Here is a 22,506-nt window from a genome sequence, read left to right as displayed (position 1 = left end):
AAAGCAGCTGAGGTACTTCTGAAAAATGAGGATCTGTTACCTGGAGTTGAGCAACATATAAATAGAGAAGCCCTTCATTCACTCTTAGACATACCCTTAGCCTTCCCACTTCCTGTTTATGGGTACACATATATACACAACACACACAAAAAAGGTTTTTAGATCTTTTCATGAACAATGGTAAGAAGTGAGTAACTCCATGGAAATCTACAACTTTACTTTCTGAAATGAAATCTGTGCTTTTTCGATGCCGTTCCATGAAAGGATTAGCAAATATTTTTCACTTTCAATGAAACTTCATGTGTTCCTCTCCTGGAGAGATGTAAGATGTAAGGCACACACATACATTCACACAAACACACCCTCACATACGCTTACATGGATGAAAACACACACAAATTAACTATTGACCCTCCTGCCTATTAGGTGCAATGCCAGAGTCCTCCACCTAACTCACACAGTCAGATCAGAGACACAATACATCCCACTCAGACTGACTTACTACCAACCATTTCCCTCTATCACACGCACACACACACACACACACACACACACACACATGCAGAGCAAAGGCGAAGAATTTGATTATGTTCCATTAATACCCAGGGATTTAAAAGGCTTTGAAGTTGAAGTCAATGACTTGATTGGATTAATTAAACTTGGTACTCAGTAAAGGACAATGCTCAGGATTTATGGGTTTGGTCTCTTAATGTATCTCTGATTGATTGTGGATAAAGAATCAGCATGTTGGCCTTGTCGCAGAGGGTCTTGCTGACACTTCTGCAGTGTATGTATATATGTATGTATGCATGTGTGTGTGTGTGTGTGTGTGTGTGTGTATATATATATGGATTATTCACTAATATACAGTGTGTGTGTGTGTGTGTGTGTGTGTGTGTGTATGGATTATTCACTAATATACAGTGTGTGTGTGTGTGTGTGTGTGTATGGTGGATTATTCACTAATATACAGTGTGTGTGTGTGTGTGCGTGTGTGTGTGTGTGTGTGTATGGTGGATTATTCACTAATATACAGTGTGTGTGTGTGTGCGTGTGTGTGTATATATATATGGATTATTCACTAATATACAGTACTGTGCCGGGAAAAACTGATTGCTATAAACTAAAAATTATTTCATTAAATTTATTAAAACAATGTGGTGAACAAACAGAAAAGAAATATAAATATTTGATGCAAGCTATGCTTTTTGAAGGATCTCTGCCGGTAGCTTTTTCCAAACATCTTGGAGAATTAACCAAATATATTCGGTGCCTGTGGGCTTCCTCAAATTCTTCCCCATAGCATCGTGTAATCTCAGACAGACTCGATGATGTTGAGATCAAGGCTCTGGGGAATCCATACACCCAGTAACAGGACTCCTTGTTCTTTTACGCCTGTATTTTTCAGCATTCAGGACACCATTAAACAGGACTAAATCTCCACCTCCATTTGCAGAAACCTCCGCCATGCTTCACTGTTGCCAGCAGGAATTACTGTACTGTTCTCCTGGCCTTCGTTGAACAGCTGCCTTCTGATGGAGCCAAATGTTTCAACCCAGAGCTCATGTTCCGTATTTCTGCACCCAGTTGTGGTGCACCAGTTGTGGTGCGCAGTTCAGTTGCTCTGCCTTGTGTCCCTGTCAGAGGTATGGCTGTTCGGCTACAGCTCTTCCATGACGACAAGTCAAAGTCAGACTCCTCATGACAGTACATGGGTGTACCTAGGTCCCACTGGCCTCTGCTGATGGCACTGATGGCATCTCCTAATTTCAAAGGGAAGTAAGCTTGATGTGCTTATTATCTGCTTCGCTGACCGCTGCATCTTCAATCCTTGCCTGTTTTTTTTTTATTCTTCTTCAAAAGAGCTTGAACTGCACATCTGGAAAGTCTGCTTTGAAATCTTTGCCTGGTGAAGACCTTGCTGATGCAGTATATGTACCTTGTGTCTTGCTGCTGTGTTCAGTCTGGACATGGTGTATGACACCTGTGTCATCAAACTGTCCTCCACAACCACACCTTTCAATTCATATGTAAAAGTGATGATCACCAGTTTGGTGTAATTGACTACACATAAATATAATCCTACAAAATCCCTGCCTTTGTGCAAGTATACACTGAAGAAAGTGAACACTGGCTATACTTTTTCTTAAAATTATTAATCTAACACACTTAATATGTTAACATTACCGTAATGTGAATATACCAAACAAACATGCTGTCAGTAGCATCATAATAAATTTATTCATAAGCATAAATTATTGTATAAACTATTGTACTGAGAAAAAGCACAAACAACAGCTAAGGTTTATTTTTTTCAGTGTACCTATAACAAATTATGCTGCGGAAAAAAAAAGGGTATTAACACCAAATAATGTTTTGCTTTCGATATTGAGCATTTGTTATTTACAGCATTTTCTCAACATCGGCCTGTGCAGTATATATTTGACATCATGCCACCCCGCCCTCACGGGCATCCCCTCTCTCCCCCCATCAGTGAGCAGGCGTTTAGCACCTGGCTGATTAATGTGCGTGGGGGGGGGGCGTGAAAGAAGAGAGGGAGCGACGTCAACATGGATGGAGATTAGGATGACATTTACACGGACCAAACATAAGATCGCGACTCTGTTAGACACTGTATTAAGCACTCGGCGAACATCAGGGTTACAGTAAAGACTCCTCACATTACATTACAACGTACAAGTAATCCGGCCGCCTTTTACTCTGCCTTTTCCACTGGCATGTGGAATTGAGGTGACAACAACACATGTTGTTGAAGAACGACGCTCGGAAATGTGCTGTGACTTTTCTCCTAATGAGAGCCAATTTTATTTTGAAATAAGAAATAATAGTATAGAAATCCCAATGTTGTTTGTTACTCAATCATTAAATTCCATTTTCCAAACATCTGTATGAACTAATGAACAAACTAATGAACAATATTTTAATGGCTACATAAATTAATCAATAAAAAAAAATGTATAACAGAGTACAATGGAGGAGCCACTAGAATCAACAGCCATCATGGATCCCGGGTTTGAATTCTATCAGGTACCATTCTGCTTTGTGAGACATCCAGGGAGCTGATGTTCCAAATACTGCTTCTGTGCACGCCGTAGCCACGCAACCCTCCGTTTATGGAATGTTGTATGAAGGCAGCAAAAACGATCTTTACAGGTTATTCTCTGTGTTCTTTGTAGGTTGCAAGAACAATCTTTGGTGTAAATGAAATAAATTGTAATTTAGAACCGTCTACTGATTTGCCGGATATCTTGCAATGAGTTAATCGTGATTCATAAGACAGATGCATTTGTATCCAAGAGGCTCAGATGGAGAGTGACAGGGACATGATCTGGTCATTTTATTAACACACCCTGCCAGACTCTGAACAATAAATAAAATACTTTACAAATGACTTTTTTTAATAGGTCAATTAGTAACAACTAACAACTAGTAAGTAACAACTTATTACAGGGCTGATTCACATGATGCACCCAAAAACGTGGTGAACTACATGTCACACAGTACAATGCGCATTAAAATATTTTGATTTGGTTGTGCTTGACTTGCGCCCTCTCGATGCACGTTGCTCCCATGTTTCAGTGCGGCAGCTGTGTGTCTCCATTTGAAAATAATGTAAACGAGCATGCTAAACATGCGTCATCGGAATTGTCCGTAAATCCCGCTCTCTGTTCATCCCCGTCTCTACGTAGGCATTGTCTAGGACGAATTTCATGTCCTTGTGATACTTCAGACCCCACGCAAGAAATAAACAAAATGCATCTAATTGCAGAGGTTTATTTTAACGCGTTTACATTTTTTTATTAATCGCAGTGACTGCCCTAACGTAGTTTACTGAGCCCAATTCAGTTCTGCAGAGATCCTATTCAAATTAAACATTGCCAGACCATAAAGGGAGAGTCCTATGAATATTCGTTTTGAGGAAATGCCGCTCCTGATGGAGAACAGGCCGCGGCTGTCGGCGTTTCCCTCCTCAGATCTCCACAGGTGCATGACCTGGCTCTGCTGGCCCACAGCATGAGGACAGTGTCCTCCGAGGCCTGGCGGACGATGAGAGCGGCAAGCCGCGCGCTGCCTGGCGTGTCTCTATGTGCCCCAGGGCAGCGTCACCCTCCGCAGCGCCCCGGTCACCGAGTCCTCTCGGGGATTACAGCAGATTACGGCTCAGGCAGGACCAGAGCCACCGGTCACATCATCGCAACGCACAGAGTCCCAGCCGGAGTTTGTGCTGAGCCGTGGGTGTGACGCTTGATCGACTGTGCCATCATTGTTCCTGGAACCTCGAGGGGGGACGTTTTTCCCGTCACTGCCTTCGCCTGTTATCCTTCTTCCTGTGCGAGGCCACAGCTGATGGTCCCAGTGGAGAAGACATTTTAGCAGACGCCTCCGCTCCTCTACATTTACGTATGCACAGCCCATAATTCCCCCAAAAGTGGGCTTTACTCACTCTCAGCTCCCTTGAGGACTGGTGTATTTTGTCCCCCACGCTGGGACGTTTGTCTTCAAATCACTTTTTTTTCCGTGTATTTCCACGGAGCCACAAGAGACAGCCATCAAGCTCGTGTTACTCCCACCCTTCCAGAGTTCTCCAGACACGCGAAATGTACCCTGTCTGAGCTATAAATACCACCTGTCATTTTTTATTTACTCTCATGCCACAAAGATTCAAAATAACTTTGCGGACCTTGCAGTCTGCACCGTGGGCACCACGGTGGGCCGTGGAGCTGTACGTTCAGAAAATGCCACCAAGAGGCCGGACAACAGCGACCTGCACCAGATAATGAACGATCCGCAGGACACCAGAAAGTCCCACAGGCATCACCAGCGCCCCTGTCTAATTACTGCTAAGTATCGACATTCTCACCGGCCCTGTCTCGCGTCCCTCGCCGCTATTCCCGTGCTCCTCTGCGCACTGTAACCTTTTATGTGGAAACGATCCTGTGGAACGAGGGGCCATTTAGGGCCGAAATTAACGTACTAAAAGCCGAGTTTTCTAACATCCGTGTTTTTAACAAGATTTGGAGAGCCGGAGCATCAGAGGGGGACTGAACAAGTGTTCATTTTAATGAGCTTCATCTTCGTCTCAACCGCAAATTCCTCTGTGCTTTGGGAGCAGAAGTAGAGTTTCGGGTCCCCTTCTTCCCGTTGCTCACGCTTTCATCTTCCTCGGTTGTTTGTTTGTTTGATGAGTGCAGGGCTTTGAGGGCGTAAATATCAGACCATGTCACGACTGCACAGATGGAGGGACTGACACAGACGTGGATTCCTTCGGCTGACAGATGGATAGAGTTTTTTTCCCCTTACTATTAGGGATCTGCCTCATTTCCTCCGGTGGCGTTCTTACATGTCTGGAGATGAAAATGAAATGCAGAGAGGGCTGATAACTATCTGTTGCAGGAAACATAATCGTCGTTGCTGGAAAAAAATCCCATAGCAGAGCACTGCAGCATATTTGTTAATACCCTGAATCCAACACCATTTCCAACTCCACTGTCTCAGACTTGTAACTGGCATTCGCATTAAAAAAAAATGTTTAACACCGTTCACTTAATCAACAGATCGGTTCAGAATTGCAAAAAACAAAAAAAAATTCAAGAAAGCAATGTATGTAAAAGGACACCCACTAATTCTGGGGTTAATCTCTGGTGCACCTGCACCACGCGGCTGTGCACCAAAAATCTGTAACGTGAAAACCATGCTGCGCCCCCACCCCGATCTCTTCCTACAGCCCACACACAGAGCAGTATTTTTAGCCCATCGCCCTGTCCCTCATACTGGAAGCGTAACTCCCTCTCTGCAGGCTGGGGCTGCCGGGGCTCTGTTATTTTAATCCAGACTGGAGAGAGAGTGAGATATGGAGGTAGATATGGACAGAGAGAGAGAGAGAGAGAGAGAGAGAGAGTGAGTCATCAAGCGGTACCTTTGTGTCACTGTAGCGCTCCATTTGCCATCTCTCCATCTCTGTCTGAACCACACTCCATTTTATTTATCTGTCTATATCTATATCTGAATGCTTGGATTCCATTTTAATGGCCCTTTTTAAATTTCTCTTATATTGGCAAACTTAGAAGGAGAAACGGTGCCACCCCGACAACTGATTAGTCACGACACACAGTTTGCAAAGACCCAAGGATGTGACGCCGCTTATTACAGACATATCACGGATGCATAATGTCCTGCACAGAATCCCAATAAAGGAAGCAGGTACGGAATCATGGGGCCGCAGGAGAATACAAATGAGATGTAATCACGTGTGATGATCATGGTGACAGGCTGAAAATAGCAGTTCACTTCAGTGCGTTCACTTCACGACATCTTCAATAGGTTTCGGTTGCTTAAAATTGTAGAACTAAGGCGCAGTTAATTACATATAAGAATGAGCAAGGCTGTGAAACAAAGGCTACATTAAAGAAAGAGATCAGTATTACTACGAGGTATTAGCACTATTTGGATTAATACAGGAATAATAACCAGAGCGGCGATTATCCATTGTGATAACAGCAACAAAAATAGTATTTAGCCAAAGCAAAGTCTAGTAATCTTTTCCACTTAAGCCACTAAGATGTAATTAACCATTAATAAGTCCCCTCTTAATAAGTCTTAATAAGTCTATTTTTATTACAAGTCTTATTATTACTTATTATTAGTCTATTCTTATTACAGACAAGGATCAAAAGTGGTTCCACATTTTTTGTGCTTCTTTCTTGCGGAGGTGTCTATGAGCTCGGTACAGCGTGTTTGCAGTACCAATGTGACCAGCAGTATTAATTTCAGGGCTACGCTTTTGGGCTGCAGTGCCTGGGGCACGAGTGAGAACAGGCAATATGACTTGAGATGGGGAAGCGAGTATCACCTCAGTCCAAGCCTCCATACCTGTTTAGCACTTGTTTTTTGAGGACTTTCATCTTTAATCTCACACCAGATAAAGCATTAATGACGCTAGATTTGATATTCCGAATTATATTAACGATGGAAAGCAGTCAAAAGAGATTGATGACATGTTACACTGGTCGAGGGCAAAGTGGACCCGGGGAGCTGAGTGGTGTAGTAATAGGTAAAAAAATGAGGTTGAGGTTGGCAGTGATTGGGTAATGAGCAGACAGCGAGGCACCCCATCGGGCCGCGGTGGGTTTTTTAAGAGCTGGCTATAGTAACAGGCTCTAATAGCACATACCAGCCTGGGAGTATGGGTTATGAATCAGCAGTATGGCCAAACAGACTGCGTGTCTCCCACTCTGGTCCCTAGACACATGCAAATTTCACAATGACGTTCACACATACAGGCACACGCACACGCGCGCATACGAACCCAGGCCTGACTCCGGCTCGCCCGGATGGAAATTGGAAATGTGGGGAAATAAATCTCAAGGGCAAAGCCCCCAGAGATGAGGTTGACTCTAAGCACAAACGATGCAGTCACATGGTCAGCAAGTGACTACAGTTATTAGCACAGTCCCTTGACCATAAAAACATCATCAAGTGGTGACCCGCCCGAAGGGATGCAGTTATTAGCATCACGATGTCCGGCACTGACCAAATATAAATAAATAAAAAACGTCCATGCTCACACAAGGTCCCAACATTGCCTTTGCATGCAAACACAGGCCCCCTTGATGTGCTGCTTGTACACAGCGGTCTCGAGAGGGGAAGCGTCTCTGTGCGCACTGGGAGCTGAAGCTGCCTGAGTTTAATCTCATTACAGTTGGTGCCTCAGGCCCCCTCTCCACCTATTTATAGCGTTCTGACTGAACGGGGGCTGGCCCTGCACTGACTCGCGTCGCCACGGCATCGTGAGTGACGGGACACAGAGCCAGTGCATCTCCCGGTGGGATCGCCGTGATCGGTAGGGGTTAGTGTGGTAGTCAAGACTGAGTAAAAATCAAAGCCAAATCATTGCCGAGACCGGGGGGTATCAAGGCCAAGACACTACCCTAGACTTGAGGGTACTGAGACCGAGAGCGAGGCCGAGACACACTAAGGCGAGACCAAGACCAAGGCTGGTTGAGACCAAGACCAAGACCGAAAACAGACTAGGGCTAGGATGAACATGACATTACTCAGATCAACCGTAGAGTAAAAAAAGGCCTTGCTGTAAAGTGTCATTGCTTGTTAAGTCCAATTCATGTTATCTTTCCAATTATATTGTCCATACGTCTCTCATTTAAAATCTCCCAGATTTGTCGTAGTTACGAGGCCTGACGGAACATAATATAACTGACACTCTTAAATACATTTTCTTCTAGCAAATTCGTTCGTAATTAACATTAGTAAGACAGACTTAACAGTGGGTAATGTATAGAGCCCCTAAAGTACCATGAACTGCGCACAAGTTATTTAAAATAATTTACTCTAAATTCATTTAGATCTCTAAAAACTTAGTCTAAACCTTCATGATGGAGAGTACTCATCTTATTTTCTTAAAAAATGATTGCTGCTCTTGTACAGGGGATTCTAATCAGGACTCATTTTCTTTGCATGTTGAAAGATGACTGGCTCAGCCGACAGAAGGACTACACAGGCTGAGGTCGTGTTATTGACTCCACCCAGGAATTATTACAAGGTCCGGGGAAAATGCATGGTTATAGAAGGATGTTCAAAAAGTGCAGAGAAATATATTAAATAACTGTCCTAAACCTAAGCCCACAGACCATGGTGGACAATAATGCACACAATTTTTTGCACTTCATGGTGCTTAATGAGCTCTGTAGTAGTGAGCTAGCCGCTTGCGAAAAAACAAAATATCTCCCCCTGAACAAGCGACTGCACCATGCGTGCATACACAACATTCTTTGTCGGACTTGACAACAACAAACGCAGAGCTAGTCTTGTAGTTAGTTACATTGCTCTTCATGGCGCTGTCTCTCCCGATGCCTGGCGAATGTAGACGTTGTCCCAGCTGAGACCCCGCACCACTCCCAGGTGCCCGCTCAGCCGCTTAGCCCACCCCGCCGTCTCCTCGCTCTGAGGCAAGCAGCGGGCGCGCCTCGCTAATGGGGTGAAAAACAGAGACGACTGGATGCATTTGAAATTAGGCGCGAAATAAATAATGATAGTTCTGCGAGAGAAAAGAGGTTTTCTCTTTTTTTCCACAAAGTCCCATCGAGATGGCTATGTCCACGACCAAGACAAGACCGATACCAAATAGTGTCGAGACCAAGACCAAACAGAGCCGAGACTAACATGAGACCGAAGCCACAACAAAATGTGGTCAACAACACTAGTACGGGTGGCCATTAATGGAGACCTGGATGCGTTAGGTGATCTCTTGCTCCATCACGCCCCGTCCTCTCCTGCCTGCACTGTCCAAGGGTCCACCTGCCTTTACCCACAAAAGGCCTGAGTCCTGGCGTCGCGTCCGATCAGAGCAGACAGGCCTGAACGCGGACGACGACAGCAGCCCTCATCTGTCACCCGAGATAAGCATCTCGGGAGAACCGGGAATGGGGACGTTGCCGTGTGCCACCGTCATATTTAATGCCATTTGATGAATTCGTGTTTGTCTGCGAAACCTGTGTTTGTCGTACTGGCGTGAAATGAGGTAAGCAGCACCACAGCTGCCACCTGGGCACGTCCCAAAAGAAAAAAGAACAAAGGCAACGTGAGCCATGCGGATGCGGCCGGGTGTGAAAGCTCAAGCGTAAGCGGACGGTGGAGAGTGACATGAAAGGTAGCCGTGCCCGGCGCTCATGCTAATGAAGCGGCCACCATTATCCGTGTCCCTTGGCTTCTTCCCTCCACTCGCTCAGGAGATGAAGGAGCGTCCTCTCTCCTCGTGGATGGCCCGGTTCTGCTGTCCCTCGAGTGCAGCGGAGCGTGACGCTGCGGGTGACACGCTCGGGACCTGGGCTGTAACGTCACGAGTCGAGTGTAGGCGCAGTGAAACCGCGCAGGAAACGTAGCGTCAACGGAGCAAGAGGCCCCGTGGCCAGCGAAACGGGTCCAACTGGCAAGCGTGCCGCTTGTCACTGGGCCGAGAGCGGCGCTGGCGCCGCGATCCCGTGTAAGGTCACGAGCGGAATAAACGCCGCTCTGCCCCGAGGGGGCGCTGTGCATTAGCGGCCACACGTCCCCCAGCACTCAGCTGCACGTCAACAGCCTCATCCATAATGGAACGACTGGCTACTGAAGTCTTCTGCGAAGAGGCGCCCCTGACATCCCCTGACGTCCCCTGACGTCCCCTGACTCCTACAATTCACGGCAAGGTTGCCATGAAAGGCGGGGAAATACGCCAGATGCATAGAGAAAATGGTTTTGTAATTTCTCGTCCCATCGTTTTTTTTTTTTGTTAGCTGTCTGCTGGTTATATAATGAGGATGAGTCACGAGCAGCCGTTTCCAGTCCGGTTCAAGCACAACCAGACCGCGGTGGAGCCGCGGTGGATGTCATTTACCGACATCGCTCGCTCGCTCGCTCGCTCGCTCACTTCACTGGCCTTCGCAGGGCCTGCTCAGCAGCGCGTATTCAGATGGGCACAGAGTGACAGTCCAGATGTTCTCCTGGTTCTCTGCGATCTCGTAGTGAATGAGGCATTCGGACTTTCCTGGATCCTCGTGAGTCAAGGTTGCCTCTTTCCAGTGCAAGCTCCTCTCAGATGTGCAATGTTGCCCATGTGGAGTGTTTAGCAGGTAATATTGTCCCTTTGACCTGCCAGTGTTTCACCATCGATTCACTCTCCTCCAGAGTGTGTAAAAGGTCAAAGTTGCACAACTCGGATTTCAGCGTCAATTCCCCTCGTCCCATCCAGTGGAGGACAAGCGGCCGCCTAAGTCTGCGCGGAGAGTCTGCTGATGTGGTTATGGGCGTGACTGTTAATCTGTACTGTAAATCTTTTTTAATCTATAGTTGTAAAGATTGAATCAGTCACTCATTCACTCATCCACCACCTACACACACACACACACGCACACGCACAAATTTACAATCTGCAGTATATGCAAACAGTCCTCTTCCCTTGAAGCACCAAATCAAATCAGCTGTGTCAGGGGATCCAAGTTACTGCGAGGCACTTTACTAGCCAAGATGTCTTAATTGTTTTTGCTCCTCTAATTTGTTGGCAAATTCGGTACCGGTGAGAAAGATTGAAAAAAAATTCATTAGAGAGCAAACAGGAATGAACTGTGCACGGAGGGAGTGCTGTGCTGTGCTGTTGCGCTACACATATATTGCCTTTAGATAAGAGCTGAACATGCTCCATGTGACTCCTGGTGACACATTCTGCTGATATTACAACCATCTGTCCTTCCCCCGTCAACAGGGCTGCCACTTTCGCATAATTATCCAGTAGGCCGGAGTCTGGGATCTTGCCAGTTGTTCTGGGAACAAACGTCTCCCGTGGGGGAGGCGGCAGGAAACGCCGCTTCCGATGCAACGCTGGCCCCAGCCGGACATCAGGCTTAATGAGCTCGGCAAGCCGCGGTGACAGGGACAACAACCACCGCGCGCCGCTTTTATGTTCTGAGATCCTAATCTCAATTAGGTCCTTTCCATTTCCCTCCCTTTGTGTTATTCTCGTACGAGGCCGCCTGTCCCTCGCCTTCGCGACAATCTCGAACTTCGCGTTTCTTCTGACGGATTCGGCTCAAGGGCTTGCCGTCTTCCGAGCATAGCGGGTGCCCCCCTGACACCAACGTCCACGTGTCCAATCTAGCGAAGGTGCGGTACGAAGGGTTCTGGTGGCCCGGCAGCTGTCACTTCCTGCTTCATCATCATTAGGTGAGAATGGGATTGTGGGCATTCGGAGAAGAGGCAGATTTAGGGAGTCTCTGATGTGGTGCAGTAGCGGGAGCGAAGCTATTCACACCTCTGCGAGGACACAAGATAAAGACGGGAGAGACGTCCTGCGGCGCAAAGCGGCGCAAAAAAAAAAAACAGTCGGCATCCTGCCGACGAGACGCAATGGCTCTGTCCTGCATTAGCGCCTGGGCGAGATTTGTATTGATCCGGATCCTCTGTCAGCTTTTTAAATAGCACAATGGCAGCTTATCACCAGCAGCTTTGGGAGAAAAATGAGCCTTTTGTCGATTGACCAGTAATTGATTTTAAATTGAAAATTGGCGGTTTCAGCCTTCTGACCAATACCATGTCTGTGATCACTGAATAATTCAGAGAAGCTGTCTGTGGTGCTGATTTCTGCATGGGTGAACAAGAAGCCTGAGAAGAAGAACACTAGTGAAAGTGAAGTGATTGTCACACGTGATACACAGCAGCACAGCACACAGTGCACACAGTGAAATTTGTCCTCTGCATTTAACCCATCACCCTGACTGAGCAGTGGGCAGCCATGACAGGCGCCCGGGGAGCAGTGTGTGGGGACGGTGCTTTGCTCAGTGGCACCTCAGTAGCACCATGGCAGATCGGGATTCGAACCAGCAACCTTCTGATTACGGGGCCGCTTCCTTAACCACTAGGCCACCACTGCCTAGTGGTGACCTCAGTGGAAGTTCAGGTCCGCGAAAGCAGCTACAGTCTTCGCGCCGCACGAGATGACAACAACGGAGGTACGAATTCAGGAATCGACAGCGTTCTGGCCAGCAACAAGTAAAGAACAGCCTGTTCCCGCCTTAACCTGCAAAGGACAAGTGGCGAGAATTAAGAACAGGCACATTTCCCATGATTCTCGGAGCAAGGGGCTTGGGGACGCCACCTTGACTAAGAACTGTTTGCGGGGGGCGCTACGGTTGAGTGTAAAATCTACCCCATCATCACATTTGCTGATTAGCCCACTGTGATCGGGCTAATTGGTGCTGATTATGAAAGCTCACACTGGAGCGGGGCGGCTGAGATAAGTGGTGTTGTGACAACAGGCCCGTGGAGACGTGGGCCGCCTCGCGCCCGTCAGACGTGACGGGGGTCAGCCGAGACCGCCGGCGGTCCCAGGTTGCTCAGCCTCCGAGGCGCTCGTGGCCGCATCCTTACCAGCACCCATCGGCACCTCGAATTTCCCGCCTTGTCTGAGGAAATGGGGCACGAGCACCCTCGATAATAGTCTGGGGTTCTCCGCCAAGCCCTCGGGAACGCCTGTCAGCCGCCATATTTCTCCCTTTCGTGGTTATTATTGACGTATCGGTCGAGACCGTCTAGTATCTGTCTGGCGTCTGATGAGGTGAGGAAATCCAGGCCAGGCGCTCGTGAACCGTCCGCGCGTGACCGCGTTCTGCCTGCTGTTTTAAGTGCTGGGGTCCGTCACGTTTTGTCTGCTTTCATGTGGACACGAGCGTGCGGAAATATCCCATTCTCTGCTTTTATCGATCCCGGCGAGGCCTTCAGATCCATCTTCCGCCAAATTACATTTCCTCATTAGAGCCGCTCAATGGACATTTATTTTAATTAGCATGCAAGTTCTGACTGAAAAGGTCATCAGACTAACGCGACCAGGAAGTCATTTTTATCCTTACTTGTTTGCATTTAAACTTCTCTCCCAGCTGACGGTCCCACTTTGGGACCGTCAGACCTCCTGAGGCAGTGGTGGCCTAGCGGTTAAGGAAGCGGCCCCATAATCAGAAGGTTGCCGGTTCGAATCCCGAGCCACCAAGGTTCCACTGAGGTGCCACTGAGCAAAGCACCGTCCCAACATACTGCTCCCCGGGCGCTGGTCATGGCTGCCCACTGCTCAGTCAGGGTGATGGGTTAAATGCAGAGGACAAATTTCACTGTGTGCACCGTGTGCTGCTGTGTATCACACGTGACAATCACTTCACTTTCTCTCTCACTTCACTTGATGCTAGCCTTGGAACATCGTATGGCATGTTCTAGAATCTGCCAAGCTCATCTTGCAGGGTTTTCCAGTAGCTGAAGAGCTCTGCAAATAGTGCGTTCCACAGATTCATATCGCAACAGGAAACCGTGCCAAGTTACCCAGATTACTTTCCTTTCGTCGTGTCGCCCGACTTTGGCGGAGGTTTTTACTGAATCTGCGAGACTGGACAGATGTCGTTTCCCAGCCTGAACAGCAATGGCTCCATGGAGCATTTCACTCAGCTATTCGTCTGTAGTGAACGTTGCCAGCGAGCGCCAGCTGCTGTACAGTCCTCCGTCGGAGAGAGCGGCGAGGCTGCAGGGCCCCTTCCCGGTGTGGCCCTTCAGGGGACAAAGTAAAGCAATGAGCAGCGGCCAGCGGGGTCACGTGGGCCGAGCGACGCTGAGACCCGCTCCGAGCGACTGGGACGGGATCTCGGCGGAGGAGAGCGGGGAGGAATTATAGATTTAAGATGGTCCAGCAGGGCGATTAACACAGCGGGTGAGCTGGAGATGGATTATCGGCGAGAAGCTGGGAGGCAGGAGCCTTCACAACGGGGGAAATTTGGGGGGAAATAAGAGAGAAGGCTGGGCAGACAGGCACGAGCCAGAAAAAAATAAATGAATTAAAAAGAGCGGCTCGCGCTGACGGGCCAGGATGGAGAATTGCAGAGATCGAACTTAGCAATTATTACGGACAAAGAGCCAAACGGGCTTTATTATTAGCAAAGGGTGGTTTGAAAAGAGGCGGTGAGAAGCTCGACAGGGGATGAATGTGTCTCTGAACAAGGAGGCAAATGGGAGAGACACGCCCCACTCTCTAAAGTCGGGGCCAGAAGTGGATTTAAACGATGGCTGGACTGAGCTCCAGTCAGTAAAATGTTTGTGTGACATAAAGATGGTGGTTGAGGAAACCAGGGAAAGACGAATATGCCTGTGCACCACACACCAGCGCCAAGGACGAAGCGGGGTCCTGTTTTTTTTTTTTTTTTTTTTTTTTTGGGGGGGGGTTACGTGCTTGAGCAAACAGGATGAAGTGTAGTGAGGAAAGAGGCGTGAGAACAAGACACATCAGGGACTGCCAAACCCTATTTATGCAAATGATGTCAAAAGATTTTTTTTTTCATGGAAACAAAGCGAGATTATGTAATACTGTGTTTTTTTTGCATGACTGAAATGTTATGAACTAATCATTACATTTGAATGAACTGATGTGTTGTTAACAAAGCAACTACGCTACACACACTGCACCAAATTCTTCTATCGGTTTGTGGAGATATTACCCGTATCATCATAATTCTGTTGAAATGGAGGAATAAAATGAAAAAGAGTCCATGTTTAAAAGCTCATGTATTGATTGTAAAAGATACTGCGCCGAGTTGTCACGAGCTGTTGGGACTCGGGGGACGCAGGGGAGTCCCTCCTGCGTAACAGGGCGGGGCTGTTGTCACGTGCTGTTGGGACTCGGGGGACGCAGGGGAGTCCCTCCTGCGTAACAGGGCGGGGCTCCGCCGGCCGGCCGGCCAGCCTGCTGTCCCCTGTGGGCGGATTTATGGCCCTCGCCAGACAGACCGCAGCTGCCCCGCTAATTAACCGCAGGTGAATCGAATTAAGTGCTTAACGAGCTGGGCAGCTGGGCGTGGGTGCTGGTGGCCTAGTGGGTGACACGCTCGTCTACGAACCAGAGGACCCGGGTTCGAACCCCACGTGCTACCATTGTGTCCCTGAGCAAGACACTTAACCCTGAGGGGCTGTCCCTGTAACTACTGACTGTAAGTCGCTCTGGATACGGCCGTCTGGTAAATGCGGCGAGCGCGCACTTTCCAGCCGGTAACCTCGTCGAGTGAGGCTTCCTTTTGCCTTTTTTGGGCTAAATGGTTTTTTTTTTTTTACACAACCACAAAACAAGTAACCATAGCAACAGAAGTGCAGACCGAGATGTTATTACGTTTGGTTTCGTTCTGGTCATTCGTTCTCCACTGGAAGGTGCGCAGAAGGTGTTGCGGCCTGGGAGCGACGCGCAGGGGTTCACGCCTCAAGTTGGTTTCAAACTAAATTAAATATGATGATTTTTTTTTTCCCTCAAATTCATGCGACCTACACATTTCTGCAAGACTGTTGAGACGCGTTGAATATGCGGGGCACGTTGGGCGCAGACGTCACCTAGTGGGCGCAATCACGCCGGACCTCGAGGCGGGGAATCAGGAGGCAGAAATCAGCCGCATTCAGGAAGCTGGAGGACGGGCAGGAGGAATGCCTCCGGCTGCCCCCCCCGCCCGGGTGACCCGGCAAGCTGCGCGCCGCCGAGGCGAGAGAAGCGCCCGTGGACGCGCACGCCGCTTCCGGGGGGAATTGTGGAAAAAGCGCCGGCGGTGGCGTTTCCCATGAATGTTTTATTGGACTCCGTCACCCACCGTGCTGGACCTGGAGTTCGGAGGGACAGGAGGCGCCGGGGGGCCTGCGTGTCCCCCCTCGTAGACCTTGCAGAGGGACGCCGGGACCGTACCCCGAACAAACCTTATTATCACGTCGGGCCCACTCGGTCTGCACAGAACCCTGTAACCTCCACGCACACACAATGATGACAGCTAAGGATGTCCTGTCTGCATGAGACAAAAAAAAAAAAACACGAAATGTGGAGAGACGTGAAGTACTGACATAACAAGTCTCTCATAACACACACACACACACACACACACACACACACACGCTGCCATGTACAGTCACAGCCAGCTTCCTCTCGCTGCGCCCCCACGCCCACAGTCGGAGCCCGGCGGGCGGAGCCAGTCCAGCTGCACTAACGCGCGGTCTGGCTCCGAGCGTGTCCCGGGGAGCTGGACCGGTCAGGCCGCGCTGGACGCCCTCCCGGGACCCCGCATGACGGCACAGTCACGGCGGGGCGGTAACCGCAGAATTCGTGCCTCCTGGAGGCACACTTACGTAAGGAACATGCGTGACACACGAGCTGTGGAAACGGGCTGGAGTGGATCTTTAAAGTCACGCACGCAGGTACATGTGCGGGGTGCCATCGCTGAAGGTGCCAACAAATGGTGCGCCATGAGTCACGCATGTCCGTGGGTCCTTCTAGGCTGGGCTCTCCACGACTAACGCTGCTTTGGCGCGTGGGTTTGATTGGGTAAAAATATTAAACATCGAGTCTGGGCCAACAGGCAACGGGTTAATCAAATGAAACAGGACGCAGTGTCTATCAGAACAAGAAAAGAGCAACGTGGACGTCCATCCACAGTCGTCGAGACGCATCCATGAGATTCGTGGAAACTTCCATCCGTGTGTGTTAAACGGCGTCAAGTAATTGAGTTGGAGGAATGAATTTTGTAGGTTTGCCCGCCAGAAAGAAATCTCTGTACTAATCTGCTTCAGAATAACCAGGTGACAGATGAAGTCGTGACATTTTGTCTCTCGTGTCGAGACCCGGTCATTGCGCAAAAATTGAAAAATTGCGTTTAAAAAGGCAGGGCGTGGAGATCGTGGAGACAGAGGACGCCGATTGTCCCTCTCACAGAGGGAGGTCATGTGGACGTCTAAATCCGGCTCCGGTTAAACGGCCCGCTTGATAAGGGGACAAAGACATTATTCTGCGGGAAATCCAACGGTCCTCGGTGTCCAGTGGAAAAAGGATGTAGAGTTTTATAAGCACCACTGGGAAAAGGGTCAGGCAGTAATTCAGAGCGCCGGTAAATATTATTCCCGGTGGGGCCTGTATATAATTATCATTAACACCCTTATCGGGACACACGGCGATCTCCCGCCTGGCCCATATCCGTGTCTGCATGAAAAGTCCTCCTTTTTCATTTTAAGCGGATTTGGGAGTTAATCTGCCCCATGTCCAATGAGCTAATCCGGACGATGTCCAGTTTTTACACTTAATCTGCACTCCTCTTTCAGGTCGCTGTCGGCTCAAGCATAGACGGGGAGTGACACTTTGTCAGCGACTAGAAGTGTCCAAAAAAAAGCAAACACCAAAAAAAAAAACACCCTTGGGTTTGATTTTTGCAACTTCTCGGCTGAGAGAAGTTGCCTGATTTGGGGTCGTGGACGCTGGCCGGTGGCCTGTGGACAATTACAAGCCGTTGTATCGGCCCTCACGTTGTAATTACGATTTTATCGAGTGTCTAAATCAGTGGTCTGTGGTTCTCGTAGCCTAGTGGGTGACACACACGTCTGTCAACCAGAAGAGCCAGGTTCAAACCCCACTTACTACCATCGTGTCCCTGAGCAAGACACGTAACCCTGAGCGTCTCCAGGGGGGAAGTCCCTGTAACTACTGGATAAGTAAATGTAAATGTCTCCGTCTCTCCCACAGTTTCCAAGTGCGCGCGATACAGTTTCGACCTTTCGATCGGCGTTCGATGCACCGTGATGCGTGTGTGCGTCGCGTAAAGCGGGGACTCCAGAGGACGGAGGATTATCGAGCTTCAGTGCCCCCACTAGACCTTTGAAACCATTTGGAGCTTTATCTCTGCGCGCCGTGTTTAATGTCGCGGACACGGTCGCCCCGCGCGGACCGAGCGCACCCAACTTTCTACGTTACCGTTTGTTCCCCGCGCAGTTGCCGATGGACGCGCTGGTGGTCCCGTGGAACGAGGAGGGCCAGGACATGCGGGACTTCTTCAGCCCCGGCCGGTCGCTCGTGTCCATCGCGTTGGCGCGCTCGATCTGCCGGTGGTGGTGGCGGTCGGTGTCGGAGTATCCGCGGTGCTTGATCTTGATGGGGGTCCGTGGCTGTCTCCAGAGGTGCTGGGGCGGCTTGAGGGTCGCCTGTCCCTCCCGGGGCACCGGGAGCGAGAGGGACAGGCTCTTCTTCGAGCAGGGCGGCGGCTCCATCATAGTGCAAACGGCGTCTGGGGGGGAGAAGTAAAGTAGGGGGGGGGGGGGGCGTAGTGGCGGACGCGGGAGGGAGCAGTATGGCCTCACAAAATAAACCCGTCCATTATTAGCTCCGATCGAGACCCCAGTCCAGAGCACGAACTTCGTCCGAAATAATCCCGGGAATTACCCACGACAACCGGTCACAGTGTGCGGGTGATCGGCGACGATCGCGCCTGCTGTGCGTCGTTCCCCGAACGAACTGCCGTCATAACCGCGGTAACTGTTATTGTCGCTCGTTATGATATTCTCGAGGTATGTGAGGAGCGACGCTTCCCCTGAAGTTTGTCGCCATGTCGCCCATGGCGCGAACGGATCCTCTTTATTTCCAGCCTCCGAAAAAAATATTATTATTATTATTATTGCTTCTTTATCGGCGTCTTATTGCAGAACCTCGGAGCGCGGAATCTTTTCTTAATTATTATTGCTCTTTTCGACCGCGTGTCCATGAGAGCTCGTCCCCAATCAATCCTCTTTCCAGCCCGGGGTCATAAAAAAATAAAATAACAATAAAAAGTCTTGAATCCGGAGCATGTGGAACTACAGCAGCGGGAACTCCTGCTCCGTGTCCACGGATCCCACGGCCGGCGCGTCCATCCGCGTCCCCAGGCCGCCTCAGTCCGCCAGGAACCTGGCGTGTATCCGCGAGAGTGGAAAGGGGGCTTCTGTGGTCCCGCTCGCTGGGCTCCGTGATTTGGACACGCAGCGCATTGCCGAACGTCGACGCGGAGCAGCTGAGACGCGCGTCCGTTCCTCGTTTTTCTCTCTCTCTCTCTCTTGGAGACCCTCCTCTCTCTCTCCCAGTTTACCGACAGATGTTCATTTACGGCGTTACTGCCACACCCCCTCCTCTCTCCCCCTCTCTCTCTCTCTTGGAGGCCATCCTCTCTCTCCCCCTCTCTCTCTCCCCCTCTCTCGCCCTCTCTCTCGGAGACCCTCCTCTCTCCCTCTCTCTCTCTCTCTCCCACACACTTTCTCTCTCTCTCTCTCTCTCTCCCACACACTCCCTCTCTCTCTCTCTCTTGGAGACCATCCTCTCTCTCCCCCTCTCTCGCCCTCTCTCTCTCTCCCCTCTCTCTCCCTCTCTCTCGGAGACCCTCCTCTCTCCCTCTCTCTCTCTCTCTCCCACACACTTTCTCTCTCTCTCTCTCTCTCTCTCTCTCTCCCACACTCTCCCTCCCTCTCTCTCTCTCTCTCTCCGTCTTTCTCCATCTCGCGTGTGACGGCGGCTCTTTGCGCACATTTTACGCGGCCCGCGGTGTCGCTGGTGGACACGGGGGTCCAGAACATCCTTCTCTCGGCCAGGAGTTCTGTCTCCTGGCGGACTTTTACCGGAAGAACGTGTCCCTCTGGGTCCGCGCTTTGCCCAAAACCCTTTACTTACCGCGCAAGCATCTCCTCGGCGCTAAAGTTAAGAGTGACGTACACGCCGGGTTTGAGGCGGGTTCGAGTACCGCGCCGTCCAAGCAGTCACGACGGGCCGGTTCGGAGGCGGGAAACCGACTTACATTAACACATAGCTGTGTGAGAGTGTGTCTGTGTCTGTGTCTGTGTCTGTGTCATTTTTCTGGGTTTTGACGCGTGCGCGCGCTCCCCGGGTCGTGACAAAAACACGTCAGCCTCAGACACGGAGGTACCTACTCGCCCGTAACCTCTGCGTGTAAGTGGGCGTGTGTGTGTGTGTGTGTGTGTGTCTGGGTGAGGACTCGCCACGCCGGGGAACGCTGTTTTATCCCCAGAGTCTGCAGGTTTCCACGCGTTTATTACGCTCGCGTTGCGCGCCATATTGCGAGGCGTAATTAAATTGGCAAAAGGCTGGAATGGTCTGTGTGTATCGGCAATACCACGCAACCCCCCTCCTGTCGCGGGTATATGAGTGAGTGTGTGTGTGTGTGTGTGTGTGTGTGTGTGTGTGTGTGAGAGTGGAGAGACAAATGAAAACCCAGAAGATGAAAGTCACTGAACTGACTGTGTGCCTGGAGAAGCCTCCTCAAGATTAGCCCACCTATTCTATGCCACTCACCACGCCCTGCATGTGTGTGGCTTTTTTTTTACCAAATATAACCCCCAGTTTGCATAAAACTCTTGAGTTCTGCCCCAGTTTTTTCTCTTAAAAGACCGACATTTGGCTTGAAATCCTCTCCAGTTAATTGAAGCACCTTCGCTTTCTTCTCTCGCCCCATCTGAACAGAAATAGACAGAGCGAATAAACCGCAGCCAGGACTCAGACGACGCCAACAAAAGCCCCCGGTGCCTGGCCGGCGTCCCACGCTCACGTCTCGCGCAGGGCGCGCTCACAATCCCAGCTTCTCTCTCTTTCCACCACGGAGAGCCATGAAACATTCGTTTGTCCCCTGCTGTGGAGAGTAGAGCAGTGGACATTGGTACGGGTGGGCTGGTAGGTGTGTGTGTGTGTGTGTGTGTCTGCACCAGCGATTACGTCATGGAACGCCCCAAGTGCATAAGCTTCTAAAGCAAGAAAATGATTAATAGTTGCCGGCCTGGATGCAGAACCAGGCACTCGCGGCGTCTCGGACGATGCCGTTTATGCCTCGACCTCCGTGACCTCGCGGCCTTTTTGATCATGCAGCCTGTATGTGTTGGTCTGTTTTGCGGAGGTTGTGGTTTGGCCCGGCGGAGAGCGCTAAAGTGCACATCAGGAGCCTAATTCCCCTTCTAACTCGATCTAACGGGAACCTCCCGACGTTCCGGCTGTAAACGCCGGGGTTGAGTGTCGCCTTAACCACGAGCCTCGCCCGCTTCCTGACAGCCGCCCCGCCCAGGCGGCCATTAGCCCTGAGTGCCGGGCCGATCACCCGGCCCGCTCCTGCTCCGGCAGGACGGGGCCCCGTCAAATGGACCAACCGCGGCAACCCGGCTCCGTTCCGGAAAACCGCAGGTTTCTACAGCAGACGCGACACCAGCAGCGCGGGCCGAGCGCGTGGGCGGAGGGATGAAGGGCAGGAATTCTAAACGTGTCTGACACACGGTCCAGCGCGCCGGGAGACAGGCAGCGGCGCTCCGGCTCTGAGGACGTTTTTTTTTTTTTTCACGGGAACGGAAACTGGAGCGCAAGGCCGCTCGCATCAAAAACGTAATAACGGGGTAATAACAATCCGCCTGAGGCCGGAATCCGCCGCTGGCTATTCGCTGACGTGAGGGGGTGGCTCGTGGCGGAAACGCTCGATCTTAATGGCTTCACTTGTTGTTAGGGACACTTTCCTTCTCCACGTCCAGCTCGCCAGCAAGCAAGAACAGCAGAACGTTCTAGGACCCCGACAACGGGCCCCATTTCCAGGCATCCACCCAGCAGCCTCCCGGCTATACATCAGTGTCATGGCCGGGTACGGAATGGCTCCACACCTTAAGTAGTATCTGGTCGGAGGCGAGGACGTGATGAATGGCGCAGCGGCCGGCGGAAGACCCAGAAAACCGGAAGGCGAGTTTCAATTCGGCGCCCCGGCCTCCCATCGGCCCTCAGTCGAGAGATTATTTCCCGAGCACCTTTCATGCAGATCGCCGTGGAATGTGGTTAACAGTGAAGGGACAACAAATAAGACACAAAGGAGTAAAAAAAAAAAAAAAAACTAGGACCAAGCGGTACGGCTTTTAAAAAAAAAAAAAAAAAAAAAGGCTCTTAATGCCATTTCAAGCATTCCTGCCTAATATAGTAAAGATCCAAACCAGCTTTGACCTACCAAGGCCACCACGACACAAGCAGCAGATCCTTTTAGTCCTGCATGTCGGGAGGGCGGGGCTTCTATGTTTTTCCAACACAGTTTTGAACTGGACACTTCGGACATGAGATCTTACGAAGGTCAAGATGCTAGCAGCAGGTCCTCTCCGGGACATATCTTCCCCCAACAC

At 50.1% G+C, this 22,506-nt stretch overlaps 1 protein-coding gene across 1 annotated transcript in view; it reads right to left on the bottom strand.

The window, feature by feature from the left end:
- pde4a (phosphodiesterase 4A, cAMP-specific) overlaps positions 1-19,429 on the bottom strand; it is a 45,503-nt gene extending 26,074 nt beyond the window's left edge. The window contains exon 1 of the mRNA XM_028984997.1: positions 18,305-19,429. Within this exon, the coding sequence (XP_028840830.1) occupies positions 18,305-18,600 (296 nt within the window). The 5' untranslated portion in view covers positions 18,601-19,429. The remainder of the gene's footprint in view (positions 1-18,304) is intronic.
- Positions 19,430-22,506: the final 3,077 nt, after the last annotated feature.

This window comes from Denticeps clupeoides, chromosome 7 (genome assembly GCF_900700375.1).
Source record: "Denticeps clupeoides chromosome 7, fDenClu1.1, whole genome shotgun sequence".
Classification (NCBI taxonomy): domain Eukaryota; kingdom Metazoa; phylum Chordata; class Actinopteri; order Clupeiformes; family Denticipitidae; genus Denticeps; species Denticeps clupeoides.
Note: the sequence above shows the minus strand (reverse complement) of the source record. Positions and strands in the feature narration are given on the sequence as shown.